The 25,464-nt window shown below is 43.4% G+C and overlaps 1 protein-coding gene across 2 annotated transcripts in view; it reads left to right on the forward strand.

The window, feature by feature from the left end:
- The window catches only part of LOC137427618 (interferon-induced transmembrane protein 1), a 67,206-nt gene extending 55,942 nt beyond the window's left edge, over window positions 1-11,264 (forward strand). For both annotated transcript variants that reach the window (XM_068117227.2, XM_068117226.2), the window contains exon 3: window positions 9,328-11,264. In XM_068117227.2, the coding sequence (XP_067973328.1) occupies window positions 9,328-9,525 (198 nt within the window). In that variant the 3' untranslated portion in view covers window positions 9,526-11,264. The remainder of the gene's footprint in view (window positions 1-9,327) is intronic.
- Window positions 11,265-25,464: the final 14,200 nt, after the last annotated feature.

Genomic DNA, 25,464 nt, shown 5'->3' on the forward strand with positions numbered 1-25,464 from the left:
CCTCCGCAAGATGGCTGCGCCCACTGCGCTTCGGATTCTCAAGCCAAGGCATAATCAGGTTTTCAACATAATACGTACTCGTTTATTGACAACACCGGCAACCGTAATGATGTAACAGAAACAAAACTGATATATTTTAACTTCCAGTACGTTTGCAGTCACTAATGAAGGGATTAGTGTTATGGTTAGATTTACTATAATATTAACGTTACGTTATCATTATTTCGAAAATAATATTATTATCTAAAAACCGAGGTGAATTCCTTACTTCCTCGGTTATTAAGATTAGTGCCGAACATCGCTCATCATTGATTCATGAACCATACACCGCTTCAATCCATCAACCTTCCATTCACGACATTGGGATTAAAGTGTTATGGTTATATTTACTATATTATTAGGTTTACTCTCCATGAAATGGAGAGTAACCTATTATTATTCCCAAAGTTTTTCTTATTATTATTCTTCCACCCTATTTTGCACCTCCGAAAACTTCATAATTAATGTTCTCAGCAACTGTTGGTCGGATTGACAGGAAAGTTTCATCAAATGATCGGCTATGCTCGTAGAATTTTTTAATGCCAATTATGACGTCATAGGTCATGTGGTTTGGGCGCCATCTTGTAAAACACCTTCAAATTTGCCCCTGTGGCGGGCACAAGGGACAATAATTCCGCGCACCAGTGGGTGGCGCGAGCGTCCAGGCGGGGAACTGAAATGCATGCCCCGCCTTTCGACCGATCGGCCACGCCCGGGGGCAAGGCGTGGCCTCGGGACATATATGCGGGCTCTGAGCTCGAGCCCGCCCAGTGCTGAAGTGCGACCTCTTAATAAAGACTCTTGTTGTATCCACGCGTTGTGGCCTACCTCTCTGGCAATCGAGTCGTGTGTGCACAGCACCACACCCCTCTATATCTCTGGAACGGCTCAATGGAAACATTTGAGTAATGGCTCATTCTAAAGAACTCTGCAATGGGAACAAAAAACATGTGTATTGAGTATATTAAAAATGCTAACGTTAAGAGGTTAGAATTCGTCAAACACAATTTTTTCTCCCCCGAAAATGATATTTTTTTCCAGATGCTTAGTTAAAAAAAACTCAGAATGCAAAAAATTTCGAAGTCATACGTCACATGGTTCGGCCGCCATATTGTTTTGAGTGAAAAGTCTGAAAAAAACACTAAAATCCTATTTTCTCCAAAACGCCTGAACAGATCGAGCCCAAACTTGGCATGCATAATCGCATACCCATGACAAACAAAAAAGCCTTCGAGCACGACGTCATCCGTCACATGGTTTCAGAGTTATGACGTTTTTAAGCAAAACTAGAAATGGTATGACCTCCATAATTTGTGAAGATATCGAGTGGAAACTTTACACAAATGTTCCTTATGGAGGGATGTTTCAATGTTACTTGAGACGTTTTGATAAGTCACATGGTTTCGCCGCAAGAAATAATGGAAGGAATTTAAAAAAAAGCTTTTAACTCTTGAACCACTGCATTGATCGACTTGAATTTTTAATGCAATGTAGCTCTCATCAAGCGGAACAAGTGTGCAAAATTTCAATATGATTGGTTGTACGGTCTTGTAGTTTAGGCCAAAAAAAATATATTGCTGGTCTCTGGTCAGACCAAAGTTCCAGAATTGATGCGGCGATGTGTTTTTTTTTTTTTTTTTTTTTTTTGAAAAGCATGGATTGCACATATAGAGGTTTTTTTTGTGTCCTCATGCCTTGCGGTCCTCCTCATCTGCTGTGGCGCCGTCCAGAGAGAAATTAAAGACAGCCAATGGGACTTGTAGGCCTTTTTTTGTAAATAATGAACACATGCTTAAGTTATTTTAAAATGTATTTATTCTGAAAATTATTAAGTTCTTCAAGCATATTATAGACTGCCATTTCGTTCTCGAGATCGCCTCGCCGTACCGTCAAACATTCCAATGCGTCAATCGCGTCAACACTGCGCATGCGCAAGTGGTCTAACAGGCCGATGGTCTCCCACGATCTCTTCTCCCAGTCCACCAGATTATCACAGACACTTACAACTTCATGACAAACGAGATAGGATCCAGGCCTAACTAACGAGACCACCCGCAGCTCTTTCGGCCTTCTGGTTGCTTCACACGAACCCGACAAAGAACGTCTTCGTTTCAATAAATGACAATATCCAGCTGATAGAGGCCTTGCATCGCGTGAGCGTCGTCCATGGCAACCGGTTCCGGCCGCCATATTGGGTGGCATAAACAACATGGCGGGAAAGCTGTCGTTTGATCAGACGGACCTGTCAGTTTACGCCCGTAGCTTGCCCGTTGAGGCATTTTCGCGGTATTGCGAGAAACTGAGGCTGTGTCACCTGCCTGTGGACCTGTGTGGACCCACAAGTACGCCACACACACTCCACAGTCCACACACACTCCACACGTACGCCACAAGTATGCCACACACACTCCACAAGTACGCCACACATACACAAGTATGCCACACGTACGCCACACACACTCCACACATACGCCACAAGTATGCCACACGTATGCCACACACACTCCACACATATGCCACAAGTACGCCACACGTACGCCACACACACTCCACACGTATGCCACACACACTCCACACGTATGCCACACACACTCCACACGTACGCCACACACACTCCACAAGTACGCCACACGTATGCCACACACACTCCACACGTATGCCACACACACTCCACACGTACACCACAAGTATGCCACACACACACTCCACAAGTACGCCACACGTATGCCACACACACTCCACACGTACGCCACATGTATGCCACACGTATGCCACACACACTCCACACGTACGCCACAAGTACGCCACACACTCCACAAGTACGCCACACGTATGCCACACACACTCCACACGCACGCCACACACACTCCACATGTAGGCCTACGTAACCAAATGCCTAATCCTGCTTTTCGCTTCGCGAGCGAAGGTAACAACCCTCATGAGCCATATTCTCACCTGAGAGCTGCAGTCAAGGCAGCCATGAATCCGTTTTAGCGTTGTGTCGTCCGGAAAACGGTAGAATGACAAGCCCGATCCCTTATGAAATCGGGCTGTACATCCGACAGCACAACAACTCTTTACCATCGTGTAGGGGGCAATTTATATGTGAGACGAGTTTCAAATTGCCGCCATTACGTATGGTGGCAGAAGCAATGTTTTGCCACCCAAGCGGTCACGTGACTAAGACGATGACGTCACATGCAACTTCCCGATTGGATTCATGACGTCACGGCACACATAACTACTCATATCTTTGGAACGGCTGGATGGATTTGGATAAACTGAACGCAGTTTTGTCGGGGAGAACCGTGCGCGAACGTCGATACCAAATTTGAAAAAACAAATTGTTGACGCGCAGGGTCAAAATCGATGCGCGCGCTGACCAGAACCCGGAAATATATTTTTCTCGGCCTTAGAAGTCTTTGTTGTTGAAACAAGAAGAAACGCAACATTTTTCCTCCCCAGTCAGAGTTATTGCCATTTTAATGAGTAATTTCTTTTAAAAACCATTTTCTCTGCAATAATTGGACCGATTGAGAGGAAATTTTCACCATAGGAGCGACTCAGTCTGGAAAAATATTTTAATGGTAATTATGACGTCACAGGTCACATGGTTCGGCCGCCATATTGTTTTTCGTGAAAACACAAAAAACCCTTTTTCTCTGCAACGGCTGAACAGATCGAGGCCAACCTTTGCAGGCACAATCGCAAACCCATGACGAACAAAAAAATCAGCGAGCATGACATCATGCATCACATGGTTTCAGAGTTATGACGTTTTTAAGCATTAACCATTAAAACCTAGCTCCTCCCTCATTTTTGATCCAATCGAGGGGAAACTTCACAGATGTGTTCAGCATATCAGTCTCCTATAATATCCTTTTGGAATTTGCGATAGATCACGTGGTTTGGCAGATATCGTTAATTCAACGATTTATTAAAAAGATTTATATCTCTTGAATCGCTTCATTGATCGACGTGAAACTTCATACTATAGTAGAAGTCATGAGGAGTAACGAGTGTGCACAATCTCAAGATGATTGGACGTATGGTTTGGAAGCTAGAAGTTGTTATTGCGTGAAGAAGAAGAACCGCAACACTTTTTCTTACCAGGCCATGTGACATGACCTCACGAACTCAGGGTAGCTCGGAATTAAATTCGGTCTTCGGATTTGGCAGTTGCGAGAGGGTGTTAACATTCCACTGCAACAAATCTGGGCAAATTCTGATGAATTTTCGTAAAACTACGCTATATTGTCATTTACATTGGAAAATAACATTGTAAAACTCTCTGCCGCCTAGAGCTTCAGTCCGTTCCACACAAGCAAAGGTCGGTCAAATTGATTGGCAAATTGAATTGGTCGAATGGTCGATCGAATCGAATTCGAAGAATCGAATCGAATCGAATCGATCGAATTGGTCGAATGGTCGATCGAAGCGATTGGTCGAATGGTCAAATGGTCGAATTGGTCGAATGGAATTGGTCGATTGGTCGAATTGGTCGAATCGAATTGGTCGGAATTGGCAAATGTAAACATTGATTTTCAGATTTTCCATGAAATAACATTTCCAAAAATGTATAGGTTTGCTAATCTACCATGATTTTGAACGAAAAAACATAGTGAACCTCACTAAAAACAAACTGCTCTCTGTCTCTCATGCACATATTTATCCCATCTCGTCTTCAGTTTTCTTACCCTTCCTCCCTCCATGGTACACTGAATCTTGTGGTGAGGCAGTTGTCCTGAAACAACTTGCCTTTGCCTCTTGGAAGGCAAATCCAACTGAAGGCAATCTCAGTTCCTTCCACCAAGCTCGGAACAAGTGTGTGTCTACCCTCAGGAGTGACAGGAAGCACTATCTCTCCTCACTCAAGATTCAACTCTCAAACCTGTCTTCTTCCTCTAAATAATGGTGGCGTCTGGTCAAATCCGTTCCTGGTGTTTGTTCCCCCTCCATCCCCTCCCTTCCCTCAAATGGCGACACAGTTGACACCGCATGTGACAAAGCCGAATGCCTCAACTCTGTGTTTGCCTCAAAATCTTGTGTCCCAAACCCATCTCTCTCTGTTCCCACCTTTCCCAGTCGAACCCAACTGCTCCTGGACTCTGTGTCCTTCTCTCCTGACAAGGCGGAGAAGTTTTTGTCAAACCTCGACTCTGATTCTGCAACTGGACCAGACGGCATCAGCCCACGGGTCTTAAAATCCTGCTCTGCTGCTCTATCTCACCCTCTCTCTGTTCTTTTTACGCTCTCTTTTGCTCAAGGTCATCTGCCAGCATCTTGGAAATCAGCAAATATTACCAAAAATGTGCAAAAACAGATCCTTGCAACTACAGACCAATCAGCCTGCTCCCAATTATCAGCAAGGTCATGGAATCCATCATTGCTTCGGATATCAAATCCTTCCACTTCTCCAATGGCTTGATCTCTGATCATCAATTTGGATTCAGACCAGGCCATTCTACTCTGGACATGCTGCTTCTACTGTCTCAACAATGGATGGAGGTCCTCAATGCCAAACAGGAAATCAGAGCTGTCTCCCTTGACATATCAACTGCCTTCGATACGGTCTGGCACCCTGCTCTGCTCACCAAACTCTCCTCCTATGGTATCCATGGAAATCTCCACTCATGGCTTGCGGACTTCCTCTCAGGTCGTAGGCAACGTGTGGCCCTGAATGCATTTCTCTCATCTCCCCTTCCTGTTCTGGCTGGAGTTCCCCAAGGTAGTGTTCTGGGCTCTGTGCTATTTCTGGTCTTCATCAGGAAGGGCATCCGGCCATAAAAACATTGCCTCAAACAGGGAACCACGATTGTCTTGGGGCCCGCAAGGCTAACCCCCGCTCCAGTGGGGAAAATGGCCTTAAAACGATCATTAATTTTCATTCATTCATATTCATTCATCAATGATCTCTCCGACTCTCTGGAAAATCCTCTCTATCTCTTTGCTGATGACTCCACTATCTGCCACTCCATTCCTCATCCCTCAGATCGGCAGTCTGCAGCCTCCTCACTCTCTGCAGACCTGGACAAAATCACAGACTGGTCAAACAAGTGGAACATGTCTTTCAATCCTGACAAATCTCACTCTCACTATGTCTCTCCGAAAAGACCGACTGGAAAACCCTCCCATCTACTTTCTCAACAATCCTCTCCAAGAAGTTCTGTCACTCAAGCTTTTGGGTCTCACTATCTGCCATGATCTTTCTTGGGATAACCACATTTCCAAGCTGGCTTCCAAAGCCAGTCGCCGACTGGGCATCCTCCATCGTGCGAAGTCCTTCCTTGGCACACCTGAGCTCCTCACCACATACAAGGCTTTCATCCGCAGCTCAATGGAATACTGCTCTCCCCTCTGCGCCAGTGCTCCTGCCTCACACCGAGCTCGTCTTCACGCTGTTGAAACCAAAGCTTTCAGAATCATTGGAATCTCCTGCGATGAAGCTAACTCCGAGGGCCTTTCACTCACTCACCACAGGCAGGTTGGTGGTCTTTCTGTCTTCTACCGACTCCTCTCCGGCCTTGCTACCCCAGCTCTCTCTGTGCTCTGTCCCCCTAATATTCCTACAGGTCGCACAAGATCTGCCAGCAACCCTCTTATGGTTAAACTGCTAAAACCAAGACTCTCTGCTCACCTTCACTCCTCTTTTGTCCCGCCTCTGGAACAAACTCCCTCACTCTCTTCAATCCCACTCCTCCCTCCAGGTCTTTAAAACAGCTGTTCACCACCGTCTCTTATCTTCCCCCATCCAAAACCTTGATCTTTTCTACCCCCGCTAATTTCACCCCAAATCCACTTTCTTGAAATACCAACTTCTTTCCTGGAAGTCCTTGGTGTCCTGTGTTTATACTTCTCCCACTCCCCCCCCCCCCCCCCTTTCCCACGCCGCCTCCCCTCAAGCCCTCTCCCTCCCACACATTCCCGATGTCCCTGCTCTCAAATGTTGTGTTTATGTGCTTCCCCTTCTCTCCCCATCTTGTCTACTGCTCCCATTTTTATATACGTTGTTTGTTTGTCTGTTTAATTTGTTTGTGTGATAAATGTTAGCTCTTTCACGAGCCTCGATTCTGTATACAAAAAAAGAAAAAAAAAAAAAAAAACCTGGAACAAATTCCAAATTTCTGCCCCAACCTACAGAAGGCATTGCATCAGCAGCACAGTCATGCCCTAAGCCAATGATGCGACCCCACACCGTGTGCTGCTTTTGTAACAAGAAGAAGAAAACCATTTCCAAAAGTTCCAAAAAAGGAAAGATCCAAAAAGATCCCAAAAAAAATAATTCCAAAAAAGAAAAAAGCAGATCCAAAAAAGGAAATTGACACCTTTAAAAAAGAATGTTTACCATTGGGGCTGGGAGAAAATAACTCATAAAGTGCCTCTGCTAAACAGGATTTCCGTTGGAATGTTTTGACTCGAGTCCAGTGCTAGTTAAAGGGAAGGAGGATTTCGTTAAGACGATGGAAAGGACCTTCTCACGTTCGCTTTTGAATTTGTTAATTGGGATTGCACCCCTGTCGCCTCCTGCCATTTTTTCTCCTCCATTTTATGCAAAAGCCGGATGACCTCAAAGTAAACAGCAAAGCTGTGCGACTTTCTTGTGGAAAAAGCATTGGCATCTTGCCTCCAGATGTAGAGTTTTTGCCATTTTGACTGCATCCATTTGTCTGGCCATTCTTTTCCCCTTTGTGCTCCCACTTGTTACTCCCGCCAGGGAGTAATGCATTCGATCGTGTCCGTGTGTGTGTGTGTGTGTGTGTGTGTGTGTGTTCGTGTGTTTGTGAACAAGATATCTGGAAAAGTTCTGAACGGATTTGGATGAACGTTGGTGGGATGATTGCCCTTGGGATAAGGAAGAATTGATTAGTTTTTGGTGAAGCTCAGGATATTATTCCGGATCCAGGAATGTTTTGAAGGATTATTTACTATTGGAAGATAGGGCTCTTTTTTTTTTTAACATTATCTTCTATATATTCTATATTTAACATTGTGATATGAACATAGTTTTCATATTTGTTGTAAATGTAGTTTAAACTCGTGGTTATGCGTTAGAGCGGTGTATTTTATTAGCAGCGTCGTCTTGAATGTTCATTTTTTTTTCTTCTAATAAAGACATATTCTGTCATTTTAAAACCACCAAAGGGTGTATTCGGTTTCCCCGTTTCATAAAATGTATCGTTTGATACGTATAATGCTTTAAAACGTTTTTTTTTTTTTTTTAACCTCAGAAGAGATATCAACTATCAACTAAACATTTAGCTCAGCGAATGTCAATCGCGGTTTCAGTATTTGATGAACTTATAAAGACTTAGGTGAGTTATAAGTGTGACCAGCATGTGCACGGGATTCTTCCCAGAAGAATGAGTGTTCGCATTAGCTTGTACGACTTAAAATGAGCGAGTTTTGTTTTGACGTTTGGGCCAGTTTTACATGTTGTATCCCGAAGGAATGAAACGAACGTTTTTCTGGCTTACAATTTTATTTGAAGTCACACATGCCTCAAAATACACTCACTTATATAGAATTGAACGCTGAATCCGAAAATGTAAGTGAAATTGCCTTGTTTTTTTTAAACATTATCTTCTATATACGTATTCGAAATATATATCTGTGCAGTGTCTGTCTTGTGTTGTCACTGAACTACTCCCTCAAACTTTTGTGAAATCGTACTATTCCAACTTGACCCACGGCGGGAGTATGCGCTCTACTGAGTGGCGTTCTAGTTGCCTTTGTTCTTCCCAACATGCCCAAAACTTGCTCTGTGTATTAGCTTCCTCGACCACTTAACAACCATCCATCTTTGGTCTTTAATTGCATTAGCTTCTGCACCATGCTCCTACTTCTCTTCCCCATCACTAAATTAGTCCGCATGTCTCCCGTTTGTCGTTTGGCTCTTCCGCGAGTCTTGATATCAACAGAAAGTTTAATAGTTGAAAAGTCGATCACAAGTTCCTTGGAGCCAAAACACCATTTTCTATGGGCAACATCACCGAGCACCTAAAATTTAGAAGCACCTAAAATGGAATACCAAATGCATTTGAAGGAGAAGGTTCTCCTTTGAAGGGAGATGGTGTGATCCCTGAAGCGAGGTCAGTTACTCGCAGCAGGTTTACATGAAGGATATTATGGGTGGTGATAAAAAAATTGTAAAAAAAATAATATATATTTTAACTAAAAAATATATATATATATTTTTTAACTAAAAAAATAAAAAATTGTTCAAGAAAGTTTGAAACTCGTGTTGCTATGCCAATTTTATTTTCCCATCACTCCCTCTTGTCTCACCAGTCCCGTGACAGCCGTCAAATGAACGACCAGGTAGGTGCCGCCAAGCACGCATCGACGGCCAAGGCTTTGAACATCGCCGCCACGGTCTTTGGCATCATCATGTTGATCGTGTGTGTGATCTTGTATGTTCGTCTAATGTTAATGCTACAGCATGTCATGCAAAAGGACAGGAGCAGTTACGGGGGTTTGGACGGCTGAAGGAGAGGGTTGGAGAAAGCCGGTGGTTTATAACTGGTCCTGCTTGTGCTCACCGCAACTACATAATCTCCTTTTGCTAAAGTGTGATGCCAGTTGCTTATGCTTTAATTGCTGCTATTTTTGCTCAATTTTTTTTTGTTCAAAAACTTTTTATTAAATTTTTTTTTCCCATCCTTTCCAAAAAATATCCTATTAGTGCTCATCGCAACGACATAATCTCCTTTTGCTAAAGTGAGATGCCAGTTGTTTATGCTTTAATTGCTGTTATTTTTGCTCAATTTGTTTTGTTCAAAAACGTTTTATGTAAAAAAAAAAAAATTTTCATCCTTACCAAAAACGATCCTTTCACTGCTCACCGCAACTACATAATCTCCTTTTGCTAAAGTGTGATGCCAGTTGCTTATGCTTTAATTGCTGCTATTTTTGCTCAATTTTTTTTTGTTCAAAAACTTTTTATTAAATTTTTTTTTCCCATCCTTTCCAAAAAATATCCTATTAGTGCTCATCGCAACGACATAATCTCCTTTTGCTAAAGTGAGATGCCAGTTGTTTATGCTTTAATTGCTGTTATTTTTGCTCAATTTGTTTTGTTCAAAAACGTTTTATGTAAAAAAAATAAATTTTTCATCCTTACCAAAAACGATCCTTTCACTGCTCACCGCAACTACATAATCTCCTTTTGCTAAAGTGTGATGCCAGTTGCTTATGCTTTAATTGCTGCTATTTTTGCTCAATTTTTTTTTGTTCAAAAACTTTTTATTAAATTTTTTTTTCCCATCCTTTCCAAAAAATATCCTATTAGTGCTCATCGCAACGACATAATCTCCTTTTGCTAAAGTGAGATGCCAGTTGTTTATGCTTTAATTGCTGTTATTTTTGCTCAATTTGTTTTGTTCAAAAACGTTTTATGTAAAAAAAATAAATTTTTCATCCTTGCCAAAAACGATCCTTTCACTGCTCACCGCAACTACATAATCTCCTTTTGCTAAAGTGAGATGCCAGTTGCTTATGCTTTAATTGCTGCTATTTTTGCTCATTTCTTTTTTCAAAAATTTTATTTTTCCCCAAAAAGTTTTTTTTTTTCATTCTAACCCAAAAAAATCCTTTCACTGCTCACCGCAACTACATAATCTCCTTTTGCTAAAGTGAGATGCCAGTTGCTTATGCTTTAATTGCTGCTATTTTTGCTCATTTCTTTTTTCAAAAAATTTATTTTTCCCCAAAAAGTTTTTTTTTTTCATTCTAACCCAAAAAAATCCTTTCACTGCTCACCACAACTACATAATCTCCTTTTGCTAAAGTGAGATGCCAGTTGCTTATGCTTTAATTGCTGCTATTTTTGCTCAATTGTTTTTTTCAAAAACTTTTCTTTTTCAAAAAACTTTTTTTTTCATTCTTACCCAAAAAAATCCTTTCACTGCTCACCACAACTACATAATCTCCTTTTGCTAGAGTGAGATGCCAGTTACTTATGCTTTAATTGCTGCTATTTTTGCTCAAATGTTTAAAAAAATTTTTTTTTTTTAATTTTTACCAAAAAAAAATCCTTTATTTTATAGAGTCATGTATTTCTTGTTAGCAGATAAACTGCTTCAAATGTTAGTGCTTCTGGCTGCAGCATATTGTTAATTGGTCGATTTAAACAACTATGCTAACATTGACGATTCATTAACAATCGATTCACTGTATTATGTTTGCCTTTTTTCTTTTCTTTTTTCCACAATAAACCAAGTATTCCATTTCTTGTGTGATTTGTTTGGCAAATAGGAAAGGCAACTAACCATATCAACTGGAAAATGAGCCCAAACTCTACTTGTTTGAGCCCCTCGACGACATGGTTATTGTTTTTTAAAATATATTTTTTGAATGTTATGTTAACTGAAGCAATGTAAGAAAAATGTTCAACATCTGAAAATATTACAACAGCAGCATTGATTGGTTTCGGCATTTTCACTGAGTGACTGAGTGACATCACTTACCCAGGACGCGGCAGGTGTGTTTGTGTTGAAGTCAAGTGGGGTGAGTTTTCCCAGGTGTGATGAATGAATGAATCACCTTGCTTGTGAAACACCAGGTTGACAGTAATTATAGCTGGGACGGGATTCAAACCCAGGCTAAGCCTAGGGTCTCGGCCATCCTGTCAGCCCTAACGTATGTGCCTTTGGGACTATGGAAGCAGATTGCTCATCACCAATGCAACACTTACTGGGAATTGCAGGTGGACATAGTGACCTTAAACTAGAGCCTCAGGGCAAGTGTGAGCTAAGTTAGAGATTGGGAGTCGGGTCTAGCAGCAGCCAATCACCACGATCCATGACCGCCACCACGATTAAATACTCCTCCCAGGTGCCCGCGTGGATCCATTCTCAATGGCCTGTCCACAATGCACCCGACCTGCCTTGTACCTGTTCGCAACAATCTCCAAAGTAACACCTCGTAGGCAGACCATAAGGGTGTGAGATCATCCGTCTCGTCCTTCTAAATGCATCTGCCGAGAAGACATGTTGTGGGTATCTTTACCCATCTCCCACTCAGGTGCGCCAAACCAACACATGCGCCAAGCACATCCGCAAAACCAACACATGCACAAAACCAACACATGCGCAAAACCAACACATGCGCCAAACCAACACATGCGCCAAACCAACACATGCGCCAAACCAACACATGCGCAAAACCAACACATGCACAAAACCAACACATGCGCAAAACCAACACATGCGCCAAACCAACACATGCGCCAAACCAACACATGCGCCAAACCAACACATGCACAAAACCAACACATGCGCCAAACCAACACATGCGCCAAACCAACACATGCGCCAAGCACATCCGCAAAACCAACACATGCACAAAACCAACACATGCGCAAAACCAACACATGCGCCAAACCAACACATGCGCCAAACCAACACATGCGCCAAACCAACACATGCGCAAAACCAACACATGCACAAAACCAACACATGCGCAAAACCAACACATGCGCCAAACCAACACATGCGCCAAACCAACACATGCGCCAAACCAACACATGCGCAAAACCAACACATGCACAAAACCAACACATGCGCCAAACCAACACATGCGCCAAACCAACACATGCGCCAAACCAACACATGCGCCAAACCAACACGTCCGCCAAACCAACACATCCGCCAAACCAACACATGCGCCCAACCAACACATGCGCCAAACCAACACATCCGCCAAACGAAAGTGCCAGAGGCAGCACAGCAAACCCCAAAGCTCACTGAACTTCCTCCATGTTTGACTTCAGGGAAGGTGTTCTTTTCTTTGAAGGCTTCATTTTGTTTTCTGTAAACATTGAGATGATGTTCTTTCCTTAAAAACCTCTAATTTGGTCTCATCTGTCCACAGGATTTTCTCCGAGAAGAATTTTGGTTTGTGCATGTGTTTTTTGGCAAACTCCAGTCGGGCTTTCTTATGTCTCTCTCTCAGCAGTGGGGTCCTCCATATAACCCCCTTTCATTGAATTGGCGACGGATGGTGCGAGTTGAAACTGTTGTACCTTGTATCTGAAGGTCAGCTTGAATCTGTTTGGCAGTTGATCGAGGTGCTATCTCCACCAATCGAACAATCCTTCGCTGCATTCTTCGATCAAGCTTTCACTTGTGGCCACGTCCAGGGAGGTTGGCTATAGTGCCATGGGCCTTAAACTTCCTGATAACATTGCGTATGGTGGACACAGGAACATCAAGGTCTCTGGAGATGGACTTGTAGCCTTGAGATTGTCCATGCTTGGCTACAATCTTGTGTCTGACCTCCTTAGACAATTCTCTGGTTTTCTTTCTTTCCTCCATGCTCATTGCGGTAGATACAGTGACAAAACAGCAGAATGACTCCTTTTCTCTATTCAAACTGGTTGAATGAGTGATTTTTATATTGCAGGCACCTGCAACTCTCCACAAGTGGGTTCAATTCCAAAGTAAAGGAGAATCGCCTGCTTGAAATCTTATTATTTCTAACAACTTCTAAAAGGTGCCAATAATATTGTCCGGGCCATTTTAGGATTTCTGTGTGGAATAAGCTAAGATTTAGTAATTTTTTCAGCGTTTTTGTTTTGTCCCACTGCAAACCAAATAAATATATATGTGGATACCAAAATATTATTTTATTTCAATTTTCTGGAAGAAATGGTGCATTATTTGAAAAAAGTGCAAGGTTGCCAATATTTTTTGCCATGACTGTACGTTCAATTGTTTGAATACCGTCTAAAATAAGAAGTAAGTTTAAATCCCTCAGGAATTTTTGCAGCCTCCCGACTTTTACTTTTTTGTATTTTCTTGTGTAAATATGGAGGAGGTATGACGGTCTTTCTTGCATACAAATAAATAAGTACCCTTAGTTATAATAATCGCCGACATCTTAAATTTTTTTTGCAGATTTCACTGAAGATTTCGACATTTTAAAAATGTGATCCTCAAATGAGAATTCATATTTCGATTATATACTTTAATTGGTCCGTGAGAGCCCACCTTGGAAAATTACATCATATAATGGATGAAATCGCTCCAAGCTCCTAATTTGAAAACCACAGCACCTACAATTTGTGATGTGTGCAGCGATTTGTAAGTATGAAGATCAGGCATTTGATGATGTGAGTGACAAAAGTGGAAAAAACCAATTTTGAGTGCTTAATCCGAATGGGGGTAGGGGGGGGGAGGGGGAGGGGGGAAGGGAGAGGGGGGAAGAGGGAGGGGAGGGGGAGGGGAGGGGGAGGGGGAGGGGAGGACGGAGGGGAGGACGGAGGGGAGGACGGAGGGGAGGATGGAGGGGGGAGGGGGAAGGCAGGGGGAGGGGAGGGGAAGGGGGAGGGGAGGGGGGGGAAGGGGGAGGGGAGGGGGGGAAGGGGGAGGGGAGGGGGGGGGAAGGGGGAGGGAAGGGGAGGGCCAGTCAACAATGATGTTGCAGTTCTCATGGTTGGAGAGCAGCACAACAATCGCGATATCGTCCTGCATCTTCGCAACAGCACGAAGCGGATTTTGGAGACTTACCGATCCTGTGACGCCCTCCAGTACCGGCGTTGCCGGGCGGGGGAAGGGAGACCCGTACATTCCCAACCCGTACATTCGCCCTCTCGACTCAAGCTCACTCAGACAAAAGCCTCGCACAAATTACACCGTGAAGGCCCAATGGGGATGTCTATGCCACAAATCAAGTACGTGAGCGAGTCGGGCGCACTGAATTGAAAATATATAGAACGCTCATACTCCGTGAAAAGTGAAGCCGCCGTGTCGCCATCTTGGTTAGCACTACTCGACCAACTCGCTTCGCGGATCTTGTTTGTTTTGAACGTGTGAATTATGTGCGAACGCGTAACTGTGAGTTTATGGTGGCAAGGAGCATCACGTGATCGCTCCGAGCGAATCAGCGCGCTGCTCTGCCACCTGATCAGATTCCGTGTATAATATTCCTCGCTGAAATGTGCTGAGGTAAATATGAATAAAAAATATGGATCTCGTAAAGATGAAAGAAGAAAAAAACCTATGTGGTGTGAATGGCAATGTTCCTCGCTGAAATGTGAAAAAACGCAATCGCTTTTCGCTCTGAAATACGTGCGAACGCGTAACTGAGTTAATGGCGGCAAGGAGCATCACGTGATCGCTCTGAGCGAATCAGCGCGCTGCTCTGCCACCGGTCAGATTCCGTGCATAATATTCCTCGCTGAAATGCGCTGAGGTAAAAAGATGGTAAAAAAATAGGATGAAATTTTTTTTTTTAGGTCGGCCATGTTCTTCCCAGGCTCAATGGCCATGTCTATGCCAAATATCAAGCATGTGAGCCTCTCCGTTTAGGAGTCTATCGGTAACATTACACACACACAAACTGTGTTTTATATATATAGATTCAAAAAGTTACAGATTCGGATGAAACGCTGGTGGTTTGCGTATGCTATTAGCCAATCAATTAAGAAATTAATTATTTCACGATTACTATTTATTTATTTTAATTATGCAATTAATCAATCAATTTATTGTACACCTCTCCCTCCCAATACCAACTCCATGTGAGGCACGGTGGCATCGCTTTCAAATCTATGGGTACTGGATGCAAAAGCTGACAGCGTGATTCTGTTTTTCTGAAGTTGGCCTACAATGACCAACCGACACTACTTTATTGACAGTTATTGCGTAACTGCCATGTGTGTGCCGACATTTTAAGATTGCAGACACTTTTTAACTAACCAGCCCTTTGAGGTATGCATTTCTCCATGACCTACACTCGCAGTTTTCGTCCTATGTAAATATGACGAAATTTTCACCCACTTTCGAGTGCAACTTCTTGCAACCACTTCCTCGTGTCTTCTATCTCAGAAGCATTTGGAGAAATAATGGATGTGGGTGGAAATGAGGGATAGGAGATAATGCATGGTGAACCAGCAGCAGCTGATATATACACAAAGAATTAAGTTAAGCACCCCCCCGTTTTTTTACAACCTCGCACATTACAAGTTTGTTGTCGTCAAAACAGTGTAATATACCCATGATATTGCTATATTTTCTGGAGAAGTGATATTATGGTCACATAAAAACATAACAATCATGCCGTTTTCAATATTTTATTCTGAATAATTTAAGGTGAAATTTTTTGGGAATTTTAGGCATATTTTCACCTCAATTTAAGTATGGAGCTATAGGTCCATCACGGACAGTGTGGATGACGTTTATGTTTTCTAACGTACAGTCATTGTTCTGAGAAGACCTCTAGCGATCTTTGCGTCAATAACGTGTGTAGGACCCACGTGATCGGATCACTGACTCAACCCTACGTCTCATAGACCCTGTAAGCCGTCGTATGCGTTGCTGTGGCAGGTTGTTCCATTCCCGATGTAATGCACGTTCCAATTCATCCAGATTGGCTATTGGAGGGACCATCTTCGCAATTTGTCGTCCCAACATGTCCCAAACGTGCTCGAGGGGGTTCAGGTCAGGACTGTACGCAGGCCAGGGGATGGTTGTCACAGCACCTTGCTCCATCCGATCACGTGGGTCCTACACACGTTATTGACGCAAAGATCGCTAGAGGTCTTCTCAGAACAATAACTGTACGTTAGAAAACATAAACGTCATCCACACTGTCCGTGATGGACCTATAGCTCCATACTTAAATTGAGGTGAAAATATGCCTAAAATTCCCAAAAATTTTCACCTTAAATTATTCAGAATAAAATATTGAAAACGGCATGATTGTTATGTTTTTATGTGACCATAATATCACTTCTCCAGAAAATATAGCAATATCATGGGTATATTACACTGTTTTGACGACAACAACCTTGTAATGTGCGAGGTTGTAAAAAAACGGGGGGGTGCTTAACTTAATTCTTTGTGTATAGCTAGGCGGCTGACACCCATTATTAGGGCGAATCGTTCACATTGTGATACAAGCATGAAACTTGGCAGTTATGCTTTTATATAGAGATATTCTTTAAATACAGTCAATTGGCCAACTAGAAATTCAACGTGGCGGCCATTTTTTTCGAAATGGCCGCCAAAATTGCTAAAATGTGCCTTAAACTTTTTTACGAGGTCGCCGGAGGCATTATGTTTTCGGGTTGTCCATCAGTCCTTCCTTCTGTCCGTTTGTCCTTCCGTCCGTCCGTCCGTCCGTCCGTACGGGCTAAACCTCGTTTTTCTCAGCAACCATATTGAGATCGAGACAAAACTTTCAGGGTAGGAGTGACACACATGCAGAATGTTTTTATGATAATTGTGATGTCATCGGTCATGTGTTGTGGCAGCCATCTTGGATTAAAAGCAAATAATTAAAAAATTATTTCTCGGAAACCACTGAATGGAAAAAATTGAAATTTGGCACATTGTCAAGTACTCCCAATGGGGAACAAAAGCATGATAATGATGACATCATAGGTGAAGTGGTATACCAGCCAAAAATGTTTTAATCGAATTCCTCATCCTAAAAATCTGAAATTGCATGCACATGATCTATGACCTATTTGTATTGATATATTAAATTTATGACATCATAGGTCACATGGTTTGGTAGCCATATTGGATTGAAGGAAAATATTAAATAATTATATATGAAACCGCTCACCCTATCGATTACGAAATTTTACAAATATCATCTAACAGCACTGTTGCATATAGTTTGAAAATTATGATGTCGTCGGTCACGTGGTTTGGCAGCCATCTTGGATAGAAAAACAAACCTTATCCGATTAACTCAAAACCTCACCAACGTCATCCCCTACTCATACATATGCGGAGTGTACATTTTTAAAGGTCATATGGCATGTGGTATTGCAGCCATATTAGCTTGAAAGCCGATATTTAAAAAAATCACTTCTCTGAAACCGCTTCACTGATTGATGTGAAACCTGTCACTGTTGGTAAAAATGTGATACTTGAGAACAGCTGAAGGGATTTAAATCAAACTTGTTCATTTTTAGGACAGTGAACGATGGTATATACCTGGCGTGGGACTATGCGGAGGCATATTGGCAACACAGTCGCATTGCTCTCTTTAATATTTAATTCAGGACATATGGGTATCAATACAAAATCACAGATCTACATATTGTTACGGTTTTGCAATAAAAGAGACCCCCGCTAGTTATTTACACGACAACATGTAGCCTGCAGTAGTCAGTTATTTCTTATTAAATGTAAAGATCAGTTCCTTTCCCATTGTGTTAGTAATTAAAACAGGTATGCGTTGAGATAGGCATGATTCCAACCCCCCTCGTGCTGTTGAAAGAACACTTTGGTTCGTAGGCGGAGAATGAAACCTTCCAGGGGAGAGGCAGGGCGCAATGCCCGCACGTGACCAACCAGCAACCAATCATAGGTCATGGAACTTTCCAGAAGGAGGTAGGGCTGAGTGACCGCACGTGACCAACGGCGACCAATAGGAGGTGGTGGAATCTTCCAGAAGGACATTCCCCCAGATAAAGGTCCGTGCCGATTGTTCTTCGAGCCTCTCTTGCTCCTGGTTCATCCTTCAAGCTCCATTGTCCTCCAAGCTGATCGCTTCTCCGAGCTGGATCTTCCTCCGCGTGATCGTTCCCCGTGCTGGTGGTTTTCTCAAGCTGATCGTTCTCTGTGCTGACGTGCCTTCACGCGGACCGTCCCCCGTGCGGATCTTCCTTTAATCTGCTCATTCGGTTTGACCCGGGCTTTGCGCGTAGGAACTGGCAGACCCGAATCAGCGTGCGCTGCACGCGGGAACTGGCGAACCTGCATCAGCGTCCACACGCCCACCGGTACGAGTTTAACTGGTGTGATTCATTTCCTGTGCGAGTGTACCAGGCACCTGTGTTGGGATTAGATAGGTAAGAATTGTTAAGTCTGCTTCTCGTCCTTTTTTCTGTGCTATTGTGAATAAAAGTGTACATTTTGTTTCCTCTCGACCTGCTCATGTGCGTCCTTTAATCCATTGGCCCAGCATCGTTCGAACCGAATTTGGCTGCTCGATTAGGTCCGTAGATCACGCAGTTAAAACCGCGATTCACACCGCGTGACTTGCTCGGCGCGCCTGATTGAAAAAGGTGTGGAATCGCGAGGGGTTCAATTCCCTGTCTTCCTGGCCACGTGGTCTTGAAGGTATTCGGATTACGGTTGATAACCCTTCACCCGTGATTGGGAGATTGGCAATTTAAGTTGATTCGCAACTCGCCAGGTGCGAGCTTCGTCGCGGCCGACGACCCCGTGGACCCGGGGTCTTAGGGGAACCGGGGACTTCACCCTCCCCTTAGTATGTCGACAGACCCGGGATCTGCAACAATATTATCTATAAGAGGTAGTTACATTTTGAATTTTATCTTAATTAAGACAATTACAATTTTTAACGACCTCAGATAATGTATAGTTTATGGAACTTGAAGCTATTTTGGCGGCCATTTTGAAAGAAATGGACGCCATGTTAAAATTAGAGTTGGTTATTCGACTGCCTTTAAAGAGTATCTATGTTAGAACATCATTGCAAAGTTTCATGCTTATATCACAATGCAAACGGTTTTTGTGTTACCGGCTAGCTATAATGTCCGGACATGGGACGCACAGTTTAACGTCCATCCGAGGGACGAAACACACATTGATGAATCACCCTGTCTGTAAAACACCGGGTTGACAGTTTATAGCTGGGTCTGGATTCAAACCCAGACTGGGCAGTCAAGAGTCGTGTGTGCGTACTTCTCAGCCACCATTCTACCTACCTGCCATGTTCTAACAGTAACTGGATTCAGACCTGGCAATGTGCCTCCTCTCACACACTGTCCTTCTGGGTGATGTCCCATCCCTTAATTGAAAATGGTGATACGATGGCAATCATTCATGGAGAGAGAGAGAGAGACAGAGACAGAGAGACTTTTGTGTCCTTTTATTATAAAAGTATAACACCATTCCACAAAGCAGTTGTAAACAAAGCAACCAGTTTAAAGAAACATTGCATAAGGATCATGAATGCACCAAAAAAGAGCAAAGGATATTTAAAAGAAACCAGCAAGTATAAAAAATATTTTACAAACCAAAGGTGAAGACACAAACAAAACCATGAACAATTTTAAAGGAAATGCTCATGCAAGAGCTATGAATACAGAGACAGAGAGACAGAGAGACAGAGAGACACAGAGAGAGAGAGAGAGAGAGAGAGAGAGAGAGAGAGAGAGAGAGAGAGAGAGAGAGAGAGAGAGAGAGAGAGAGAGAGAGAGATATATATAGAGAGAGAGATATAGAGAGACTGACTGTTTCTTCCTTTTATTACAAGAGTACAAAAAATCAGTAATGTTCAGTCATAAAGAAACAAAGCACAATAAAAATGGTCTCAAGGAAAAATTATTATCAAATCATCATCATCAAGTGTGCATATGACATCATTAAAAACCCACTTTTCTTTAAAACATGTTAAATTCTTGTTCATTTTAAAAAACCGGTACTCTAGCTTTAGTCTTGCATTTACAAGAGCCTTAAAGGTGAGCAGTACATCACATGACGAGTCAGAAGCGTTTCCCATTTTTTTCTTCCTGGATTTATAAATTGCAAACTTGGCCTGGCCAATTAAAAAATTCATTAAAACCACATTCCTAAGGGAAGACGGTCCTAAAACACCATAAATAAAAACATTGTGATTGAAGAGGGAACCAAGCTTCACAAAGCGTTCCTGAAGGAATGTAAAAAGAGGTTGCAATCGTTCACACTCAAGGTATATATGCGGTAGGGTTTCAATGGATGCACAGAAAGGGCATAGATTAGAGTTAGCAGTAGAAAACCGGTTCAGTAAAACATTATAAGGTAAAATCCAGTGTACAAGTTTCCATTGAATATCTCCAACATACTTTGGAGTAGGCAAAAGATAAAAACTTCGCCAATTGGGGCAATTGGGGGGTATTGGGGGTAAAACATCCCGCCATCGAAGCCTCGGGTGCCCAGAAAATGTTTTTGCGTATAAAATTTTTAACGTACGCGTTGTACAAAGTTTTCTTTGGAAAGGCGGGAAGGGATAATGCAGTATCATCAGGGCTGTTCAGGCCAGGCGACAGATTAAGTGGCGGGCTGAAGACTAGGAGTTTGGGGAAGTCACCCGCTGTTTCCTCGGGGGAAGGGCCAAGTTCCTCGCAGGTATTACGATACGTTGTGGATATCCCTTGAAGGAACCGAGAGATGATCCTGACAGATTTTATTCCGGTTTTTTGTGCCACAGCGGCAGCACTCAGCCGGTAGCTCCCAGACTCTGTCATGAGGTCTTTCACTCGCAGCAGCTTGGCATCAACAAAGCGTTGAACGAGTCCCCTATTATTCAAGCTGTTTTCCAGGAAGGGGTTGTAGCATAGGGGCTCATTCATCAACATTTCCATGTTGTATGTTGCCATTTCACGGGAAAAGGACAGGGCTTGCCAGGCGTTCATCACCCCTTGGTAAAAGGTGGGCAGCAAGGATGAATCGATTTGATGAGGGTTCATCAAGAAAAGTTCTCGGTCGTAACCCAGCTTGTATGTAAGCTGTAATATGCAGTTAGCCAGAGGCCTCCAGAGTAGGGCTTCATCTCCATATGCAAGTTGGCGCACGATATGAAGCCGGAAGACCATAATCCGGCTGCGGATATCAATAAGACCTTGGCCACCTTCAGTGAGTGGTAAGTATGCCACGGGGGGTTGGAGCCAGTGTTTCCCGCTCCAGAAAAAGTCGACAATGCTCTTTTGCAGTGTAATAAGAAGGCTCCCGGGCGGTTGTAGGCATATCATCTTATGCCATAGCATAGAGGCGACAAGATTGTTAATGACGAGAGTTCTTCCGCGGTACGAAAGTTGAAAAAGAAGTCCTTTCCAGCGGGCCAGTTTTGCCATTACCTTGTCTGGTAATCCCACCCAGTTCTGTTGCTCAAAGGTGTTGTCTCCGAGGAAAATACCGAGGTATTTAATGCCACTTTTCTGCCAGTTCACTCCTCCTGGTAGGACAATTGGCGGGCAATCTCCAGGTCCTATCCAAAGGGCTTCACTCTTCTTCCAGTTTACCTGGCCTGAACAAGCCTGACAATATGTTTTTAGTGCTTGAGCCACCGCAGTGACGTCAGCACTATTTTTTATATAAATACAGACATCATCTGCATAGGCAGAGACTTTTAGCGGTGTGGTAAGAATTGATCCAGTGAAGCCAGAAATGTGCGTACGTAATTGGAGCAGAAGAGGTTCGATGGCAAGAGAGTATAAAAGTCCAGATAGCGGGCAACCTTGCCGTACTCCCCGTTGTACAGCAATGGGGCTACACAATACTTGATTAATTTTAAGAACACTGGATATATTACAATACAAAAGTTTAACGTACGAGATAAAAATAGGTCCAAACCCAAAATTCTCTAAAACTCTAAAAAGGTACATGTGGTCAATACAGTCAAAGGCTTTTCCTTGGTCAATAAAAAACAGACCAACATTCATATTAAAATTGTTACAAAACCGAATGGTATCACGGATAAGAAAGATATTATTAAAAATAGTACGTCCAGGAATACAAAAGGATTGATGTTCTCCTATTAGTACATTCATAAAAGGTTTCATTCGATTAGACAAGGCTTTGGCTAAAATTTTATAATCCGTACATAAAACAGAAATAGGACGCCAGTTCTCTATAAGTTGAGTGTCCGCTTTCTTAGGAATTAAGGTGGTGACTGCTCTCCGGCAACTCCACGGCAGTTGTCCATCCTCTAAACATTCATTCAATACCCGCAGTAGGTGAGGTCCAATGGTGTCCCAAAAAAACTGGAAAAATTCACTTGTCAGCCCATCCAGTCCAGGGGCTTTATCAGGTTCTAAGGCCTTCAAGGCAGCGGTGAGCTCAGGTAACCTAAGAGGATCCTCCAACTGCTGCTTCTGATCCTCCGCCAATGTTGGAAGGTTAGAAACAAGTTCCGATATTGCATCCTGGTTAATGTCATGCCGCATAAACCGTTGTTTAAAATGTTTCCGGGCACATTCCCTGATTCTGCCATCTTCATAAAGGAGTTCCCCATCATGGAGCAAGCGTGTAATCATTGACGAAGAGGCCCCCCTTTTAAGGCTGAAGAAGAATTTGGTTGGAGCATCAAGGTCGTGTATGTACCTCATCTTCAGGCGCAATAAAGCATTTTGTGCTCGCCTTTCGGATATGGAATTCAGTAAGGCCGTTTTTCCATGGATTTGTTGCCTCATTCCCTGGTAGCTCACACTTGCGGTTCCCTGAAGCTGTTCCTGTAATTCCAGGATTTCATCTTCAAGTAAGGTTGTGGTTTTTCCTTCCTCTTGAACACCATACGCACGATATTGTTGGCAGAATAGTCTGATGTGCGTTTTGGCATTATCCCACCATTGTCTGAGGTTTGAGAAATTCCCTTGGGAGGCAACCAGAATATTCCAAATTTCTGGAAAAATGTCCTTAAAGGTACTATCATCAAGTAAGTTGTTATTAAATTTCCAAAAAGCACTCTTGTGTTTCGGGCAGGGGGCAGAAATTTTGAGAAATGTTGCGCTGTGGTCCGAGAATCCTGATGGGCAAATTTTGGATGACAGAACGAGGCGTTCAAGTGGAGGATTAATATAAAACTTGTCCAAGCGAGCAAGTACAATATTACCCTGAATGCATCGACACCATGTGTATTGCCTGATTGATGGGTGCTGTACCCGCCATATATCTGTCAAATTCATTTGTTTTAAAAATTTGGTGAGAGGGATTGTGGAGGCAGGATGGGGCTCTGCACTGTTCCTGTCTAGTTGGGGTTGAAGGGTGCAGTTAAAATCTCCACCAATACAAACATGATTGTCTTGGTTTTTTAGGGCGTTTTGACTGTCGAGGGACGTTAGGTGTGTCCCAAGGTCATTAAAAAAACTCGCCGAGCTACAGGCGTACTTGGGGCATAGATATTAAAAATAGTATATAATTTTCCACAGTAGTGGAATTCTAGGGATGCTAGGGATCCCTTGTGTATTTCGTCGAATTTAAGCGATGAAGGCGAAAAGGAGGGGCTAAGAATTATTGCGACACCGCCTTTGCGGGAGTCACCGTTACTAAAGAAGGACAGGCCGGGGAAGAGCCTACACCACTCTGCGACACAGTAGTCGTTGGCATGGGTCTCTTGTAAGAGGGCAATGTCAACTTTCTTCTGTAATAAAAAATCCCTTACTTGAACTTTGCGGACAGAGCTACATCCTCCGTTAATATTCAAGCTACAAATGGAAAAACTCATTACAGCTATAAGGAGGAGTGACCACCACTCAATTTTTTGATAGCAGTTCATTCTTAGCTTTTTGCGACCACTTCTTTAAACGGTGACGTTGGGAGGAATTGAAATTAAAAACGTGGGGCCGTTTTACCATCAGTCTAGCGGAATGTATAAAATCAGGTAGCTCCGGAAAAAAGGTTTCTATTACAACATTCCTTTTTCGGAATGTGTCCTTAAGAAACCTTTTTATCTCGGAGGGAGGGATTGGAGGGATTTCTTCTTCCTTGAGGCTACCACATTCACTAACAGAGTCATCTATATCAGATGGCTCAGATGGTGTGTCACACTGGTTTTCATCATTTATCTCCTCACCGTCATCACATCCCTCCACGTTATCGGATGGGGCATAGTCCATAGAGGGGGGGGGGGGGGACGGGGAGGGCATCTTCAGGGGAGCAGGGGGGGGGTACTAATTTTTGCGGTTCAACCATATCAGTTTCTAGGTCAGTAGACAAGGGCGAGGATTCATCCACATCTATGTCCTCCAATACCGAGAAACGATTTTCTGTGACGAGGGACAAATCTAGGCCAGAGAGGGGGGGCTGTCGGTTTTCAGTTGTAGGTTTTTTAAAGAGATGACAGTTTTCATCTGTTGTTTGCAGATGTCTTTTTCCTTTTGGGCAGACTAATTGAAACTCGTCCTGGTTAGTGGGAAGAGATTGCAAGGGTTTGGGGGGAGGAGGGGGGGGGGGGAGGGAGGACGTGATCATCGGGAGGGGATTCCCATCGGCTACCACGGCGGGAGAGGTAGGATCAGTTATAGCAGGCAACAAGCTGTGATTGGACGATGTCGCCTGGGGGGTGAGATCTATAGTTAACAGGAGATGGCTGCAATTAGATCCTTCAGTAGAGGGAGGGGCCCCTGTTTCAAGGGGAGGGGAAGGGGGTACGGCGGGGGGGTTTGGATTGGTGGTAAGAGGGCTTGGGTCGGTGGTGGACAGATTGGGATCAGTGGTGGTAAGGCTTGGGTCGATGGTGGGAAGGTTCGGGTCGGTGGTGGGAGGGCTTGGTTCGGCGGCGGGAGGGCTTGGTTCGGTGGTGGGAAGGCTTGGGTCAGTGGTGGAAGGGTTTGGACCGGTGGTGGGAAGGTGGGGGGGTTGCTTATTCCCGGTTCGGAGGGGAGGTTGCACTTGTGGAGAATTCTCTTTTCGGGGGCAGTCATGCTTAACATGCCCAAATTGTCCGCAGCCAAAACATTTTAGA

Source organism: Myxine glutinosa, chromosome 5 (genome assembly GCF_964187855.1).
Source record: "Myxine glutinosa chromosome 5, kmMyxGlut1.1, whole genome shotgun sequence".
NCBI lineage: Eukaryota > Metazoa > Chordata > Myxini > Myxiniformes > Myxinidae > Myxine > Myxine glutinosa.